At 45.4% G+C, this 20000-nt stretch overlaps 1 protein-coding gene across 8 annotated transcripts in view; it reads left to right on the top strand.

Moving 5' to 3' along the window:
* Nucleotides 1-20000, top strand: part of cep170aa (centrosomal protein 170Aa) — a 61535-nt gene that overhangs the window by 20381 nt on the left and 21154 nt on the right. For 7 of the 8 annotated variants that reach the window (XM_031579102.1, XM_031579101.1, XM_031579100.1 and 4 more), the window contains exons 4-9: nucleotides 1975-2053; nucleotides 2328-2386; nucleotides 3254-3434; nucleotides 6641-6781; nucleotides 11568-12062; nucleotides 17409-17956. In XM_031579102.1, the coding sequence (XP_031434962.1) occupies nucleotides 1975-2053; nucleotides 2328-2386; nucleotides 3254-3434; nucleotides 6641-6781; nucleotides 11568-12062; nucleotides 17409-17956 (1503 nt within the window). The remainder of the gene's footprint in view (nucleotides 1-1974; nucleotides 2054-2327; nucleotides 2387-3253; nucleotides 3435-6640; nucleotides 6782-11567; nucleotides 12063-17408; nucleotides 17957-20000) is intronic. The other variant, XM_012841422.2, reaches the window with a different exon arrangement.

Genomic DNA, 20000 nt, shown 5'->3' with positions numbered 1-20000 from the left:
CTTAAATACACCCATAAACACATTCAAACACACTCACTTTGTGAAAGCAGTATTGTATTTCACTTAACTGCTTTTTCTAGGCTAATATATTATGTATATGCCGTATGAAGCCTCCCAGTGGACATAGTCAGACCATAAACACGCAAATTGTTACACATTAAATCCAAACCACCACTTCTAGCACTCATCCCCTCCTGTGTAATTCTGCAGAATCTAAATAGCACAGATAAACTCTCTCACATGAACTTGTGCCAGAAGACTCCAGAATATTCCATGATGTCAAAAGTTTCACTGTCAACAGAATAGCTTACAGATCCTTACCCATACCCTGCAATATTGAGATGTCCGTGTGTGTCTGTGTGTCTGTGTGTTTGTGTGTGTCTGAGACTATGTGTGTGTGTGTGTGTGTTTGTGTGTGTGTGTGTGTGTGTGTGTGTGTGTGTTTGTGTGTGTCTGCGACTGTGTGTGTGTGTGTTTGTGTGTGTCTGTGACTGTGTGTGTGTGTGTGTGTGTGTGTGTGGGAGGGAGGTGCATGTCTGTGTGTGCTAGTGGGTGGGTGGCTGGTTACATGTAGCGCTGTGGGAGCGTGTACGCTTGGCAGGGTATGTAATTGTGATGAAAAAACGAACTGGCCTGAAAAGCTGGGCTTTAAATACAGCAGCATTATCTCAGATCACAGTGCTCCCAGCTCAGTCTGGATAGAAACCCACTGGCTCTGACAACACGGCTCTCTGCAGAGGCTAGGATGTTACTGACTCATTCCTGCAGGGGAAACCAGAGCTGAGGATGCCCAACGGTGCCCCGCCATTGGCAGCTCTCTGCCCATCCCAGTTAGTGCCAACTTCACCTGGGACTCCAGAAGAAGCGCGGCTCTCACATCTCCAGGGTTTAGCCGACGGAGAACGATTTTTTTCTGCTTAAGTATGTAGAGCCTTTCATGGATTAGTGAGAAGTGGTTTAGATGCACACCTCTGGCCAAGTTCTCAGTGAGAACGATTGCTTGACCTAGATGACTTATACTAGATGTGTCTCAAGAACGTGAGAGAAGTGGTTTAGATGCTCATCTCCAGACCATCTCGTGAGACAGATTTCTCTGCCTCAATATGTTTATCTGAGTAGGTGTGTCATGGATTTGCAAAGAGTATTTTAATAATGTGTTTTTGTTTATTTATATATTTGTTTACTTTTTAAGAACTCAAGGGAAAAAAACGTACTTCTCACTGCCAAAACAGTTGTTAGCATTAGCGAGAGATTTGATGATTATGCTTCAAACGAAAGGATTAATCACTTCTGAATTTGAGACAAAGGTTAAACGTTGGGATTGACGTCGGTCCAGTGGATTAAAGTTAAAGTGCTCCTGGGAGGGCTGCCTAAAGAAGACTAATCACACACACATACACACACGCACACACACACACACACACACACACACACACACACACACACACACACACACAGTTACACACAGTTTGCTTAAGAAGACAAGACTCATCCAGACAGATTTAAGCAAGCGTCTCCTCCTGTGCAGTGCACAACATGAACTGCTAGCTAAGCTCCTCAAGATGTGACAAAGTCACACACACACACACACACACACACACACACACACACACACACACACACACAGCTTTGAGTTTAATTACAGTTAGATGAGACAACGTTTCCATCTTCAACCTGCAAGCTGAATGACAGTGTGTGGGACTTTGTCGCCTTTAATTGTACATTTCAAACATTGTGTCCAATGAATGTGTCTAGACTCACACAGTCAAGTGCTTTCTCTTTCTTTTCCTCGAGTTCATCTTTTTCTACTGCTGACTTTCCTCTCGAAAGTTGTCAAATAAGAATGAAAATTGTGAAAAATACTCAATGAAAAGTAAACGTATCATAATTTGTATAGTAACCCTTTTTCACAATTTATTGTCTATTCTAAAAAGTAGAAATCTGACTTCTGCTGTTTATTTTCACCCTCTGTAGACGTTTGTGAATGATGTGCGGATCCAGGAGCAGACTTATATTACTCTGAAGATCGATGACAAGTTGAGGTTTGGATATGATATCCTTTCACTGTACTGCACATTCATGCTAAAAAACTGTGACTTTCACCAACATCCTTTCAAAGAGTGCTACTGTACTGTACTGCTTAGATGGAGTGAATGGATACATGTTTTCACAGTATATAATTATGTTACATATTATTATATATTATGTTATATATCACAAACTGTCTGTATGCTTACATCCTGGCTTCATAGACTGAAAGAGGCCTGTGTGAAGGGTGTGGCGTGTTTAGTGTGTTCGGATGTGTTCGTTTCTTTAACCTGTGTCACATACCAACCTGTTTACTGTGGAACGAGGGGAACTGCACGTGCCAGAGGAGGCTCTTAAGGTGAGACAAAACAAGTCCACATGTACACACACACACACACACACACACACACACTGCCACTTACAGAGCCAGGAATGGTAACGTTACATGGGTAATTTATCACCTCTCATCTGTGTCTTGAAGGCTCAGTTTTAATGAGTCTACTGGGTCCATCACTTACCCCGGTGCCCTCCTGCACAGACAGCTCTGAGCTCTGATTAGCATACGCTGAGTAGGGTAAAATTTCTACCCTAATATGTTTACCCCCCCCTTCCCACACTACTTTTTTTAAATCGATATTTGAATTTTTTGCTTAGTTTTATGAAAGCGCGGAGAAGGACTCACAGTACATGAGCTAAGCCCATGAGTCAGCCAAAGTAGAGTGGAACATGACTAACTGATGACTACACTGCGTAGCGGAATAAAAAATTCTGTGAAATAACAAGATAGTATTATATTGTAGATATTATTATCTATTAAGTCATACATACAGACAGACAGACAGACAGACAGACAGACAGACAGACAGACAGACAGACAGACAGACAGACAGACAGACAGACAGACATACAGCAAAACGTACATACATACATACATATATATGTACAGACGTATATACAAGTACAAACAGGTATATACAATACATATACATACAGGTATACATACATACATACATACATACATACATACATACATACATACATACATACATATATACATATATACATACATACATACATACATACATACATACATATATACATATATACATATATACATACATACATACATATATACATATATACATCCCCACTCTGAAATGAAACATGTTATCTCAGTCAGTCCAATGACTCGTGTGCTCCCCTCCCCTGTCTTGTTGTCCTCCAGCATGAGAAGTTCACCAGTCAGCTCCAGCTGGGTAAGAAGCCTCCCGTGGTAGAACCTCCCAAGGCCCCCAAGACACCCAAACCAGCGAGCACTAAGACCCCGGAGAGAAAGGCGGCAGAGCCCATCATGGAGCCCACCGCCAAACCTGCAGAACCGCAGAAGGGGGAGGAGAAGACGGCAGGTGAGCGAGGGAGGGCAAAGGAGGGAGAGAGGGAGGGAGGGAGGGAGAGTAAGGCATCTCTTGGCATCACATAGGGATCCTTGGCCCCCAAGGCTGTCTGGCTGATTAAGAGTAGCGACGTGATATCCCTTTTTATATTGTGACAGTAATGATGAAGGACTGATGTGACTGAAAAGTCACAGCATAGGTATGTGCCTTGATGGGGGTAAATCAAAGTCACTTGTCAAGCAGAGAGAGATTAAATTATTCACTGAATACTACTATTTAATATATAAGAAACAAAACCCAAAATGTGTATTTAATAACAACCTGGTGAAAAGCCAAGGAAGGATGGTTAATATGCCTGGAATGTTTGAGAACAATGCACAGTTTATTTGGTAGATGTGTGAATGATTGTAAAACTTTAAAAGCAACAAAAAAGTTTAACTCCTTCATTAGGTTACACTTGGACTTCATTTGTAGGTTTTTAGGCATCAGCTATGTGATGCTCCTTTATTAAAATAATATTCCCAATGATTTTATTTGACTAAAGAACATTTAGTCGTGTGGCAGTCTGATCCAATGGCAACAGTCTCCCAGGTATTTATTTCCATGGAGATCTCCTTGGCTTAGTGATGCATGGCCTCTCTGTCTGCTGTATTATCTGTGTGAGATGCAGAAGGGTCTGTGGCATTAATTAAAGCCTGAGAATGAATATGTGTGTGTGTGTGTGTGTGTGTGTGTGTGTGTGTGTGTCACTGGTTTAATGGAGGTGGATGGTACTTTGCCCTGTTAGATGCAAACAGTAGGCTCCAAGAGGGATTTATATGTACATCTGACCTTTGTTCATAAATGTCCAGGGTATTTATATCAGATGAATATTAGCCGTAAGTGTATGAGGGCCATTGATAAATGTTATACCCCCAAGCATGCTCTTTTGCAGATGGACACATTAAGCAGTTCAGTCTGTTAGTCGGCATAGATTTGTTTGTGTTGATTGTGTGTGTCTCTCTCTGTGTGTGTGTGTGTGTGTGTGTGTGTGTGTGTGTGTGTGTGTGTGTGTGTGTGTGTGTGTGTGTGTGTGTGTGTGTGTGTGTGTGTGGATCAGAGAGGGTGTAATGGGTGAGTTAATAACTGGAGCTACACACACTAACAGGCTCTCACACAGATCAAATCCCTAAAGCAGACATCTCATTTAGAGTTGAGAGTAGAGTTGAGTGTCTTTTTTAAGCCAAGGGTTACATGGCAGGTGGGCCTCCTGTTAACTGAGTTTTAATCCCAAAATGACACTGTGTGCAGTAATTACCATCATGGGGCTGCTGGACATTTTACTGTTTTTCCAGCTGTAATTCAGCAGGTTTGAGAATCCTAACAACCTATGTTTTAATCCCCCCCTATAATTCCACTGCATCCCCCCCCCCCCTGTAAAAACCTAAAAATGGCGTAAATAGGCATGTGCTTCTGGTGAGTTAAGGTTCTGACAGCTGCAGTGTTAAGGGCAATTATTGCCTGTGCTAATGGTGGCTTTGCAGGGTTGCCAGAGTTACCCACCTGTTAAAAGGAGAAAGAGAGCGCTCAGCTAGCCGTGCCGCTAGGCTGCTAGTCTGTGTTTATCTTGCTACTGCCTCATTAGCTTTTTTTTTACGTCGCTAATTGTTAGCTTTAGTGCTAGAATGTCCATGTTCCTCACCCACTGCCGAGAGACTGGGATGCATCCTCCCCACACCCCCTGTCTTTGAAAAGCTGAAGTTGTAATTTAATGCTGTGATGCTGAACTCCCATCAGTTTATGAGTAGTGTAGCTGCTTAGTCGGTGAAAAGGCAGTAAATGTGCTCAGTTAAAAGGACGTAAACAGAGAGGGCAGTAAATATGTACGGAGCCTCTCTCTGGAGCACTTAAAGAATGTGATCGTTAACCATAATCATGATCATTATATCATCTAATTGTGTGGGTGTTACTGTGTAGGTGGTCGTACGTGCCCTTGCATTTAGCTGGAGATTTACTGCAACACCTTAAAACAAAGAAGAATAGACAAAAACACAACAGAACTTTTATTTGCCCTTGAATAAAGCTTTACCAAGCAACGAAACTGGTTTGAAATGACACTGTGCTTTTCATATCTGAACCATAACCTGGTCTAGAAGGCCACATGGTAACCACGGGGGAAAGAGTCAGATGAGGGAAGTGAATAATCTAGCCCTCTGCTTTATGAGGGTTTGAGGCTGTGGTTTCCTGCCACACACACACAGCTGTGAGGCGCTCCGTCACGTGTGCAGGATTTAGACAGCATGGCGCTTCCCTCTCTCCTCCACTACGTTAAACGTGACACAACATTAAAAGTCAGGCAATCGACATTGTTACTCAAGGACAAAATAAAGGTCCTGGTATTAGCCTGGTATTAGCCAATCATACGTATAGTTTTTTCCGTTCCGTTCAGGTGAGGTGAGGTAAACCAATCAGAGACCAGAATTACTTCCTGTTACCACCGATTGTCCGCTTATCACCCATTGTCTACCGACAGGCGCTTCTCTTTCTCCTCCACCAGGGAGACGCCTGTATGCCCTGCCCTTCTAAGGGGTTTGTCCGACGTGGCTTAGTAAAGGATGCAGAACACGGGTATACTGTAAGTGGTGAAAGAACGGGTGCAGAATTGGAGATGCTGTTGGGTCCTTGGCACCTCAAGGTGCACTTTAAGGGCGCAAGGCTGCAAGTGTGCGAGCCGGGACACGGCCCTTGAAAGGCCAGAGAAAGATCATCCCTTTAGGGCACGCTCAAGTGGACAACAGGAAGAGCCAATCACAGCCAGCCGCCTCACACCACAGCAATGTGTGTTGTCGGGGGATAAAGAGGGAAAACAAATCCCGTCGTTGCTGCATTATGAGGGCAGTTAAGCTCGCCAGATCCTCTTTTTGCAATTAATGCGCTGGCTTTGATATTTGGCCGGCTGTCCCTCTCGGAGACTTCAGTTATGTAGGTCAGGCGGCGTGGTGACTGCTGTGTAAGAGCCAAAGCAGCGCTATCAGTTAGGAGAGAAGGGTTACTCTTTACGTTGGGAGCAGGGGAGAGGGTGAGAAGTGGGCTAACACCCAACAGGTCACAAGTTAAAACTAGTCTTTGTTTTGGGTGTTAGAATTTTTTTATTTGTTTGTTTTTTTCCTCTCTCTCCGGTGAGAGGGAGCACACAGCTCTGGCTGGGATTGTATGCTTAATCTTGTTTTCTGTTGTAGTAGGGGACATTTCCGCGCTTCACAGAGGAACTCCGCTGTACGGGCAGCCATCTTGGTGGGGCGACGGTGATGCCGACGATGAGAACTCCTTCAAGCAGGAGACCAAGACGTCTGGGAAGAAACAAGAGAATTGTGGGATAGGTAGGAGTCCACTTCTCTATTTCTCTAAATCAGAAGTGTCTCTGAAGCTCTGCCATGCGTAGGATTACCTGTGTCAAATGTGCAGACTAACAGTCATACATCAGTGTGTCTCAGATACAATTAATGATGCATTTCATTCACATAATGGTTGGCCATAAGAACAGATTCAGATTTGGTACAAAAATCTGGTTGGAATCCTGGTGGTGTAAAATAGCCCCAATGCCATAACACAGCAGGGGACTTTCTTTTCTGTGATGTGTATCATACTTTCAGTAATCTCACTGTCACTCATAACCAAAACATGTCAAAACAAGTGAGACGAAATCATTGTCAGGGCAAATAAAAAATGGCGGAAGGGAGGGCAAGGAGGAGGAGAAGCTAACAGCTGTAAGCCTGTGTAGATCGGTATATTATGCTTATTTGGGGATTTTCTTTTCGTTTTCTCATTTGAGTCAGGTAACCAAAAAGTAATCTCAACAGCATCATTCCAGGTCAGGCTCACCCCACTACCAGCATTCAGATATCAGGATCAGACATACCCTAGGAATATGTTTCTGTTGCAAGCAACATACATACATAGGTGTGTAGTATAGTACGGGTGTACAGTGAATAGTAGTATATAAACTATAGTAGTCATAGTATGTATGTAAAATAGTATGCTCGCTCTCTGTGCTCAAGTCTAATCCCAGAGGAGCTGACCCCTCTCTCTTTTCTCTGCATATGTGTCAAGCACAGCACAAACCGTGGCTCTAGTGTCCATTCCCAGGCTTATCCTGTCTGAGCGGACTGAAACGAAAGTCCTGTTTGATTGTTGTTTGGCCGCAACAGCAGCAGCAGCAGCAGCAGCAGCAGCAGGACTCAGGATCCCATTAATTTGTGTGGTGCTGAAGTAATGGGATTACAGATTAGCACAGGGTCTAGAGCAGCAGGAAAGCCCGCGGAGCTGCGGGATCCACACATCAGACCACAGCACAGAGGCTGACCTTTAACCTCGGGAAGTAAAACTGAGCCCCACTGAGCCGGGGCTGTTTTAAAACTAAGGGCAAAAGATTACGGAATGGGTTTTAAGTGAAACTTTCAGATATAGCTTAGACACATTTTGCATTTTGCAGTGACAATTTGATTTTAAGCCGATTAGATATGAAGACGTATCAGTGGGTGGTTTTGTTAGGATTACAAACAAAAAAAACAAGACATTTTACAATGCTGTCGCCAAGATGACTGAGGAAGTAGAAAGACATCACAAATACTTTATCAAAGCCCTGCCACATATTTTTGAGATTGATTTAGTTTTGTGTATGTTTTTTTTTTTTTTTTTTTAAACACACACATCCAGTCTGTTGAGCGTTGTTGCTATTCACTCTATTAGCTCAGTCTTGCTTACAGGCAGGGTCCAAAATGTCCTCTTCAGCCTATAGAGTAGCAGACCTTGATGCCTATTCTATTAAAGCTTTTCAAGGGCACATTACTAGTTTCCTTTCCTTTGATGTCTGGTGCAACATTCAGTCTCTCTTCACTGTTGTTGATGCTACTGTGATTCTTACAGCAGAGGGCAGTGATACTGTATATTCCGTGTGTGTGTGTGTGTGTGTGTGTGTGTGTGTGTGAGAGAGAGAGAGAGAGAGAGAGAGAGAGAGAGAGAGAGAGAGAGAGTGTGAGTGAGTATTTGTGAGTGCTGCGCGTGACAGAGAGTGTGAAGTGAGGGCTGGTAGTGGCAGGGTGGATGTCATCTGTCGTGACAGGCAGTCCGTCCCCTCAAAGAAAACGAACAGGGTTACATAACACACACACACACACACACACACACTCACACAAAAACACAGACACAGCCCCATGTCTACAAATCCTCTTGTCTAAGGACATAACCTCTGCTCAGACAAAGCTGAAATCCTGAGTTTTCCTTCCACAGCCCTAGATACACAGTTCAATTCAATTCAATTCAATTTTATTTATATAGCGCCATAACAATACAATTGTCTCTAGGCGCTTTACAGAGCCCAGAGCCTGAACCCCCTTAGTGCAAGCACATTGGCAACACGGGCAAGAAAAACCTCCCCGATAGTCAGGAAGGAACCTTAAGCAGAACCACGGCACATAAGGGGGGACCCATCTGCTTGAGGTCGGCCGGGTGGAGATAGGAAGGGGGGATGGGGGAGGGTTCTCACATCACATCTCTACCTTCCACAGCCCTAGATACACAGCACATCTCTCCCTTCCACAGCCCTAGATACACAGCACATCTCTCCCTTCAACACAGCCCTAGATACACAGCACATCTCTCCCTTCCACAGCCCTAGATACACAGCACATCTCTACCTTCAACACAGCCCTAGATACACGGCACATCTCTCCCTTCAACACAGCCCTAGATACACAGCACATCTCTCCCTCCCAAAAATGGATTCCAGCAACATTAGGCGCTGTTTCCTTCCTTTGACATGCATCCAGTTTGTCACCAGAGGCAGGATGAGGAAGAAGAAGTTAAAAAAAACAGTCACCCGTTTTTTTTAAGGGGGGGAAAAAATGGAACCTGAAAGCATCCCTACCCTGGAGTGCCTCTTAATTCAATTTGGTGAAAACAGCTCGCTCTCTGTTTTAAAGTAACACGCCACGTCCACCAGATCTCCCCCGGGACACACACACACACACACACCCGGGGCGAATTTATCTTTCAGGGGGGGTAAACCTCAGGACACTGAATGGCATTGTCTGACAAAGCCTAGCATTCCTGCTCTGACAAAGAGGACACAGACTAAAGGAGAGAGAGAGAGAGAGAGAGAGAGAGAGAGAGAGAGAGAGAGAGAGAAACTGACAGAAAGAGAAAAAGAGAGAGAGAGAAAACTGACAGAAAGAGAAGAAAAGAGAGAGAGAGAAACTGACAGAAAGAACGGAAGAGAGAAAGAGAGAGAGTGAGAGTGAGTGAATGAGAGAGAGGGAGAGAGAACAATTCTAAATGTATCCCACATTACCATATTTTCTCCAACACCTTTGATCATGTAGTGGCCAAAACTCTACAAACATCCAACATACCACAACTCTCTCTCTCTCTCTCTCTCTCTCTCTATCTCTCTCCACACATTCAAGCACTATGCACACACACTCTCAGTCTCCACCCTGCTACTGTTGTGGGATTTTTTTTGTTTTGTTGTTGTTGTTTTGAGCCCAGCGGCGTCAATCCCCCTGGGCTATGCTAAGTAGCCATTCACATGATCAGAGGCGAATGTAAAGGCACCATGTCCACTGACGTGGTTTGAATAGGCTCAGCAGTCGCCCCTCAGCCACCCCCAGAGCCTCCCCGGTGCATTGTCAACGCAGGGCTATAGGGTTTCACTTCAGCAGACGGCCTCTGACTGGATGTGGAGGGATCTGTTACTTAGGCTCTTCTAGCTACTAGCTCAGTGAATGTGAGTATGCTTCTATGGATCCACTGTCTGGATGCACGCTGAGGTCAGTTTGAAATGTTCAGTTCGGGGTGGTAGTTGATGTTCAGAGATTGCTATTGATTAGCGCCACGTGTTTGTGTGTTACTTGGTCAGGGAGTTTTTTTTTTTTTTTATGAAACCTATGATCCTCTGTGGGTTTGTTGTGTGTGTGTGTGTGAGAGAGAGAGAGAGTGAGAGAGAGGTTCATGATAGAGGACGTCTTGAAGGAGAGAAAAATGTTGCTATGTTTTATAAAGCTTCAGCTTCCTGCAGTGTGCTGGTGGGTGTTTTTATTCTTATTGTGATGGTGAAGTCCCTTAGGGGGCAGTTGAATTACCTTCACTTCATGCTGGGCAGATATCACATGATGTTTCTGAAAGGGAAGTGACACAGTATTGACAGAAAAACAGGAAGCCCAGCTGGTCTTTGATATGTGATTCGTCACTGTTTCCACAGAAGAGAGAAATTTGAGTAAAATCTGAAGTAAAATCTGGTTAAAATGAGGAATCTGTGTCAGTGTCTCACTTCTCTTTAGCTGGTTTGCACATGAAAAGGATACGCATAGGGATCCGCATAACTTTAGCCAGTCGGGTCAGTGAGTCAGATGAATCTTTTTTTCTTTTACTAAGCACTATTTATCCAGATAATGTTATTTCCTTTCCTTTGGGCTTTGAAGTTAAATTTGATCTATGAAGTAAAATGTCTAGTGATCCTGAAACCATCATGGCTTATCTGGGGTTCCCGGAGGTTCAAAAGCAGTGCTATCGCCTTCATTATGTGTCTAAGCGAAGTCTCATTAATCATTATCTGAAGCTAACTTCCTCACCACCACCTGTTTCATAGAAGAACGTCTGAGTCCTATGCTCTTATACTCTTGCTGTCGAAGGTCAAATGTTTTTTTCATGTTGATGCAGCGTTTGGGTTGGTTGTCTGGAGATCCCCCCCCCAAAAAAACCCAAAACAAAAACGAGTGCAACAGAGCGAAACAGATGGTCAATTTATTGTCTTTATCAGTCTATCCTACCATTAGTTCTTTAAGACTCCCAGCTCTCCCCCTGGTCAGGCTATTATGGGCTAATTAAATTATGTTATTAGTATCGCTCAGGCCTCAACAGGGATTTGACTGGCCAGCTCATTAATTCATGTCAACAGAAAGAGTTGGCTTTGTGTCCAGCCTTTCCTTTGAAGCCATTTCAGAAGGTCAGTTTGTGTCTGTGTGTGTGCGATCTCTGCTGATACTGTTTCAAACAAAACAGCCCAAATCAAAAAGGGGGAGTGAACTGATATGGGCAGCCATAGCCTTTGACCCTTGACCTCTTGACCCCTGAGGCTAACCTCTCCAGTGTTCTCCTGTGTGTCCACAGAGAGCAGGGAAGGCAAGAAGGGCGAGAAGGAGAGGGCCAAGGAGAATGGCCTGGCTCCTGTAGGGGCCGACCCCAGCTACTTTGAGATCCCCAGCAAGGAGGGTGGTGTCATGGCCGACAGCAGCATCCATGAGATCCCCACCAAAGACACAGAGGGCTCCGCCTCCGCCGCCGCCTCCGCCGCCAACGTCTCCTCTCAAGGCCACGCGTCCTTCACGATAGAGTTCGACAGCACCTCACCGGGGAAGGTCACCATCAAAGACCACGTGGCAGCCAAGCTCAACCCGGAGACCCGCAGCCGCGGCACGAAGAAGTCGGGGCAGACGGCGGACGGGAAGGAGCTGAGCACACTTCAGGTGGCCATGATGGCGTCCGAAACCAAGGTGGCTGATTGGCTGGCCCAGAACGACCCACCGCTGGTGCGGCGGGAGTCGACCGAAGAGGACAGCAAGACCATCAAGAGCGATGTTCCGGTCCACTTCAGGAGGCTGAAAGGTGAGGGCGGCCCACTGGCTTCCCCTGCTTTCGTCACTCTTCCTCTTCTTCCTCTTCCTCTTCCTCCCTTGGGTTTTTCCTGGCTCTTTTAGAAACAGAGAGTTTGTGCATGTGAACTTGCAGAGGTTAGGAGTTTGGGCATGACTGTAGCAGCAGATCAACTTTTACATGCATGAACTCCAAGCAAAAAAATGGACCTTTCAGGCAGAAGTGGCAGGAATACAAAGGATGGCATGTGACTCTCTAAAATGGTGGCAGCCTTTTGAATGCAGGAAAAACCCTGCCTAGTCCTGTCCCTTGGTTTCCTCTTCCTCTTCTTCCGCCTCTTCTTCCTCCACCTCCACCTCTTCTTCCCCCCACTCCTTCCTCTTCCTTCCTCATAGACCTTGTAGTTTTTCTCACTGGCTAACGTCTAGAGCTGTGACATAATCAAGACGTAGCATCTTCTCCACAGTTCTCTCACTGATAGTTGTGTGTCAGTCCAGGACCGGGTCGGTTAAGGCCAGTGTTTAATGCCCCTTACATCTATTGGCTTTTGCGGAGGCTCTGGTTCAATTGTATCTCCCAACTTAAATTACAACTGTTTGCAGCTTCCGGGGTAGAACTATGTGACAGACAGCAAGGTGCCCTTGAAACCTACCATCATTATCTTCTGTTGCACTTGTACACAATGTGAGTGCCTGCTGTCTGATTCTATCTGTCTAAAATAATGACAGGCTCAAATCACCCATTCAGGGGGCATAGTCAGTGGCTTTAAGACCTGTGCACAGACCCTTTGCCGTGGGTTTGTCGTATTTAAAAATATATAAATATATATATACTATATATGGATGGAATGCTGGGAAAAGCCTCTGTAGTGTGTGGGGTCCTTGCATGTGCCTGGTAACCTTGATGGACAGTCCTCAAGGACAGCGTCAAGGACAGTGTCAAGGACAGTGTCAAGGACAGTCCTCAAGGACAGCGTCAAGGACAGTCCTCAAGGACAGTGATAACGACAGTCCTCAAGGATAGTGATAAGGACAGTCCTCAAGGACAGTGATAACGACAGTCCTCAAGGACAGTGATAACGACAGTCCTCAAGGATAGTGATAAGGACAGTCCTCAAGGACAGTGATAACGACAGTCCTCAAGGATAGTGATAAAGACAGTCCTCAAGGACACTGTCTGTCTGCACCCCTTAAGGGAGTGTCACCTGATAGAATGTCTGTTGACACCTCTTTGATAGGCTAATACACATTCCAGCCACTCTAAAGAATCAGGTGATCTGCCTGGAGTGAAAGTGATTTGGAGACTCCTGATCTTGAAATAGCCCTTACCATGTCCAGATTAGGGAAACACTCAGAATCTTTGTTGAGATGGTTGTCTTAGCTGGGTCAGCGTAGGCTCACACGTTATATATAGGAGATATCTGAGAGAGTTAGGAGAGAGACCACCTCAGAGATCATCTCACTCTGTCTCTCACTTCCCTCTGGTTGTATTTGCACTCGTGTGCTAATGTCTGCCAAAGTAAAAGCCTTTTGTTTGAAAAGCTCGCTCTGCTCCCTGCTTCCTATCGCTGTGCTTAAGATATTTGCTCAGTTTCGCTGTCTCTTGATAACAAAGTCATTTCCTGAGCCACGTGGGGATTGAAAGAGCTGAATAGTTTAGGTGAAGCCCTTGCAGATTTAGCTTACCTCAGCAGAAGACTCAGCAGTGCGTGTGTGTGTATATGTGTGTGACAAAGGTGTGTGTGTGTGTCTGAGAAAGGTGTGTTTGTGTGTGTGTGAAAGAGCTGAATAGTTTGGGTGAAGCCCTTGCTGATTTAACTACACCTCAGCAGAAGACTCAGCAGTTCCAGCTGAGGTGTCCCGGTGAGAGGGTGTTTGGATACAGGAAGTGTTGCAATGTGTGTGTGTGTGTATGTGGGTGTATGTATGTGTGTGAGAAAGGTGTATGTGTGAAAGTGTAGCTCAGGCATGTGACAGCAAGGTTCTTTGTCTTACATGTTTGTTTGTTTGTGTGTGTGTGTGTGTGTGTGTGTGTGTGTTTACTTATGCGTCGGCAAGTGTGTGACCTCTGAACAATTCCACTGACTGCTCTGGCTGTGCTGCCTGAAATGAATCCGTACGTCATTCTGAAAAATGACACACAAAATTCATGGCCTCGGGGACACTCAAATTGGCCATCACTCCTGGCTAATCCCAGCCATCCTCGTCAGAAGCGGTCGGCGTGTGGAAGCCCAAAGAGACACTGACACTCCCCCGGCTCTCCTCCCCTCTTCTCGGGGTGAGGGTGGAGGATTAGCATCTGATGCTGAAGGCTTCATCTCGTTCAGACGTGACGCTGACAGCCAATCACGGCTTAGTTTAGCGCTGCTTGTGGCGAAGACTCCCCCCGTTTCCTCCCTCTCACTCTGTCTGTCCCCCAGGAAGCCGTGTCCTTAACCGCGCCGCTTCGTCTTTTAAAAAGCGTCTCCCATCCAGAGGAGACTAGAGACACACACACACACACACACACACACACACACACACACACACACACACACACACACACACACACACACACACACATACACACACACACACAGTGCCATATACAGTGGGGTGGTTAGGGGTGGATACAGACATGAGGGCTATGATGGCAAGCAGAGTTGATGAGGTCTGGGTCTAGATGATGTGTGTGTGTGCTCTCTTTATCTTTCTCTCTCTCTCTCTCTCTCTCTCTCTCTCTCTCTGTCTACACACACACACACACACACACTCAGTCTCACTCTTTATGTCTCTCACTCTCTGTCTCACACACACACACACACACACATTTATATACACAGACACGCACTCAGTCTCTCTCTTTATCTCTCTCTCACGCTCTGTCAGACACACACACACACACACACACACACAAACACACACATAGAAACAGTCTCTCTCTTTACCTCTCTCACTCTCTGTCTCTCTCTCTCTCACACACACACACACACACACACTCAGTTTCTCTATTTATCGCTTTCCCTCTCTCACTTTCCCTTTTGTTTCCTCCTGCCACTCTCCCTCTCTCTCTTTCTCTCTCTCTCTCTTTCCATCTATCTCTCTCTCTCTGCCTCTATCTTTCCCTCACACTTGCTCTCATCCTGTTCAGTAAATGCACGCATATGGCGTGTGTGTGTGTGTGTGTGTGTCTGCCACAAGCAGCTTGCTAATTGAATGGGTGCTAAATTATGATGTCTGATGGATTGAAGGGGCCCAGAGAGAGCAGGGTGCTGACAGGGCCAGTGTGGGCTGTGATGTACGAGCTGCAGGTTTAGCACACAGGAGCCTGACGGGCGCCACACACTCAAGGACTTTCTGGTCTTTGCAGTCTTTCCAGTCCTAGGCGTGGCAGGAAGACGCTCTTTCTTTTAGGGTTTCGGTGGTTGCCGTTCGGCATGCAAGACGCTCCTGGTGAGTCCTGGGTCGTTAGTAGAGAGATGAGGAGTTGTGACTGTGTGTGTGTGTGTGTGTGTGTGTGTGTGTGTGAGTGTCTGCTTGCGTGTTTGGGGGTAAGCTTTGTTTTTATTAGCTCTTACACAGATATTCATGTCAAGAGTGCTGTTTGGAAGAGAGAGAAAGAGAGAGAGAGGGAAAAGAAAAGAGTGAGAAGGAGGGAGGGGATGGGGCTTGTTTTGGGCTCCCATTATTTTACAAGTCAGTTCAGACAAATAATGTGTGTGAGAGTCGTAGACCAGGTGTGTGTGAGGGCAGCAGTGCGACCCCCTCAGCTCATATTTATGTGTGTTTGTCATTCTGGGCAAGAAAAGATGGTGGTTTTTGTTTGTGTGTTTATTATGCATACATGAACAGACTGCTAGAAGGAGAGGAAGAAAGAAAGAAAGAGAGAGAAAGAAAGAAAGAAAGAAAGAAAGAAAGAGAGAGAGGGGGGATTTGTAATTGTTTACAATTGTATGTTTATGCATGATAAGTCATCTTCAAGGGCTCACTGATGATGAGTAAGAGATCAAACAGTGGGACAGAGAGAAGAACTGTGTGTTTATCTGTGGCCACGAGTGAGAGTGTGTGTGTGTGTGTGTGTGTTTGTGTGTGTGGGAGAGTGTTTGCCAGACATATGGGGTTGTAACTGTGCTGTAACGCACTGCTCTGATGATCTGGCTAACTACACAGAGACAGTCTGACTCATTGGCCTGATGCGTGTGTGTGTGTTCATTTGTGTACTTGTTTGTGACTGGTGATGTGTGTTGTGTGTGTGTGTGTGTGTGCGTGTATGTTTGTGAGGTTGGTGCTAGCCATTGAAAGCTTGCGCTGTGCTGTTGCTGAAGGGCTCCTTTGTATGTGATGGTGGCATGAAAGCTTAGTGTCTGTAGAGACATATAGTGTGTGTGTGTGTGTGTGTGTGTGTGTGTGTTTGCACTCGAGCGCTGTCAGCTTGGACTGTGAGAGTTTTCCTGAGCTGAGTCTCAGCCACCCCCCACCCCCTAAGGCCCACATCTACAATCCCCCCGCCCCCCGTCCTCTGTCATCAGTCCGCCCACCCCTCTCTCCTCCTCCTCTCTGTTTCTCCATCCTTCTCTCCTCCTCCTCCTCCCTGTTTCTCCACCCCTCTCTCCTCCTCCTCCTCCCTGTTTCTCCATCCTTCTCTCCTCCTCCACACTCTTACTTCCCGGAGCTGTGCTGAGAGCTGGGTCAGTCCTGCCTTGTGCTGAGCCACTGGCTCTTGCGTTGCATTGCGTTGCGTTGCTTGCGTTGCGTTGCTTGCGTTGCGTTGCGTTGCGTTGCGTTGCTTTGCTTTCCTCTCTCCCTATCTGCCTCTGCCTCTGCTGTGCCATCACTCTGGGGGCCTCCTGTAGCACGCCGCCTGCCGCGCCCCACTGGCTCCTCCGACACAGTGGGCTCACCCAGGGCAACGCGGTGTGGGGGGATGCCTTGCAGCTCGCAGGTCGGGGGACGGTGTGTGTGTGTGTGTGTGTGTGTGTGTGTGTGTGTGTGTGTGTGTGTGTGTGTGTGTGTGTGTGTGTGTGTGTGTGTGTGTGACTGCATATCTGACTCTGTTACAGAGAGAGAGGGAGAGCAATATGCATTTGCTCTACATACTAGTGTTTGCTGTTCTCGCTGACATAGGGAGTGTGAACAAGAGAAATAGAATGAAGTGCATAAGCTGTGGATACTGCATGTAAGGGGTTGCTGGGAAACTCTCAAACATGAATCCATGTTTGTGAGAAGGTTGTTTTTTTTGCACTCTACTGTTATTCTTTCACATTTTAGATTTATTTTTTTTGATTTTCCCATATGCAATAACTATGTAATATGCCATAGCAATGCATATTTTGGGTTCTTGAGTTGCGGGACTGTTCTCATTGGTACGTTTCTTTCACAGGCAGTAAACATGAGGACGGAACGCAGAGTGACTCGGAGAACGGTCCGGGCCTTCGCTTTGGCAGCCGGAGGCAGGCCCTCGAGGAACGTCTGAGGGCGGTCGCAGCCGCGAGTGGGCGGGGCCCATCCCCCGCCTCCTCCACCACGAGCCGCACGTCCTTCATGGTCGAGTTGTACGACGAGGACAACCCACGCAAGCGCCGCTCCTACTCCTTCTCCCAGACTGCACCTCTGTTGGGGGGCGGGGCGTCCACAGGGGAGGGCCTCTGTCCCACTCCACCCCCAGCGCGCCCAAAGGTTGCTACCATGGCGACGGAGGCAGCGGGGAAAGGGAGCCCGTCGCCCCTGACCTCGGCCCGGGTCCTGCAGAAACAGAGGTCCGAGGAGCCCGGCGCGGCCCGGAGCTCCGTGGGCACGGGGAAGTCCGCTAGTCCCACGGAGGAGACCCACAAACAGGACGGGGACGACCAGAGCGACAAGGGCACCTACACCATCGAGCTGGAGAACCGCAACCCGGAGGAGGAAGAGGCCAGGCGCATGATTGACAAGGTGAGGCTCTGAGGGACCATAGCCACTGTTTTGGGGGCCATTTTGAGTTGATGATGTTTTCTGAGTACTTGTTTCCTTGGTTGATTGATATTTATGATCAAAAAGGTGGGGAACTGAGGGTATGGATTAGTTGAAGGCATCTTAGGTGTTTGATTGGTGTTGTTTGGAGCGGTTGAGCACATATTGATGATCAACAAGGTACTGATCTGGATCGAGTTATTTTGTGGCTTTTACGGTGTTTTTTTGCGTTCCTGTGTCTGCTCAGTATATGATTGAGAACAGACCATGAGTAATGGGGATTAGAAAAGGTGGTGATTGTTAATCTCAATCCTGGTCCTCTTAGACCTAAGTGCAGCATTTCATACTATTGATCATGACATCCTAATTCATCGTCTTGAAAAGTTAGTTGGGCTTTCTGACTCTGTATATCTGGTTCAGAACATACATCAAAGGGAGAAAGTTTTATGTCAGGCTTGGAGATCATGTGTCTAAGAAACATGACATCTGCTTTGGGGTTGCACAAGGGAGCTGCCTTGGTCCATTATTATTCTCACTGTACATGCTGCCACTTGGGGACATCATTAGAGAACACAATGTATGTTTCCATAGTTATGCTGATGACACGCAACTGTACATCTCTGCTGAGCCAAATGATGCTGCAGCAATAAACTCCATTACTACCTGTCTTTTGGCGATAAATAAGTGGATGAGCAATAATTTCTTAAAGTTAAACGAGGACAAAACTGAGATCCTACTAGTCGGCCCTAAAACAAAAAGAGAAATGCTGTTTAATAATTTGGGGAAATTAACTCCCTTGATTAAAACGGAGGTTACAAGTCTTGGTGTTATTTTAGATTCAGATTTAAGCTTCAAGTCTCACATTAACAAGGTGACGAAAACATAATTTTTCCACCTTAAAAACATAGCTAAAGTCCTGCCATTTATAAATCAAAAAGATGCTGAAAAACTGATTCATGCCTTTATTTCAAGCCGTCTTGATTATTGTAATGCAATCCTTACTGGCCTCCCAAAAAAAACAACTGAGAGACTTCAGCTCATTCAAAACTCTGCAGCTCGGCTATTAACCAGAACCAAGAGGAGAGAGCACATTAGTCCAGTTTTAGCTGCTCTGCACTGGCTTCCAGTAACTTTTAGAATTGACTTTAAGGTCCTTCTCCTAATATACAAAGCCCTTAATGGGCTAGGACCAAGTTACATTGCAAACTCCCTAGTCAAATACTTGCCCTCAAGAACACTGCGATCATCGAATGCTGGTTTATTGGAGGTTCCCAGCAAAAGCCATAAGAAAATCGGGGACGCAGCATTTGTCAATTACGCCCCAGTGCTATGGAACATACTGCCTATAGACATCAGGGAAGCCAGCTCGCTTAACATCTTTAAAAGAAAACTAAAAACGTACCTCTTCACATTAGCCTTTAACTAGCTACCATTTCGCACTATATATATTTATAAATACTTTTAATTTAATTTCATTTAAATCTCTACTGGTGATATTAAGGGGTTAGATTAAATATATCTCTATAATTATATATATATATATATATATATATTTTTTTTTTTTTGCACTATATCTGAGTTATGTTTCTTTGATGTCTATTTTTATGTGCATGTAATTTCTCTGTGCATATTATGTATTTGCTGTAAAGCACTTTGAGCTGCATTCTTTTGCATGAAAGGTGCTATATAAATAAAGTTTTATTATTATTATTATTATTATTATTATTATTAATATTTTTGCGGTTAATATTTAATCTTAATTTAGTCTTATTTTAATGGTTGGTATGTGTGGTTGAACCACAGCATAAGATGGCCCTTTTTAGCAATGATAGACATGCCAGTAATTCAGACTTTTTTTCAGTCTTTTGAGTTTAATCATCATATTTCTTAAGCGATTTTTATGTGAAGGAATCTAAGAATACTAGTTCACAGGTCGTACTCTGCATATATTGGCAGGAGACAAATATTGAGCCTTGGGAAAACCACAAACCAGAAATGTTTTCCCTTAATTCTCTAGGCAGGCCTC

This window comes from Clupea harengus, chromosome 13, assembly GCF_900700415.2.
Source record: "Clupea harengus chromosome 13, Ch_v2.0.2, whole genome shotgun sequence".
Lineage (NCBI taxonomy): Eukaryota > Metazoa > Chordata > Actinopteri > Clupeiformes > Clupeidae > Clupea > Clupea harengus.
Note: the sequence above shows the minus strand (reverse complement) of the source record. Positions and strands in the feature narration are given on the sequence as shown.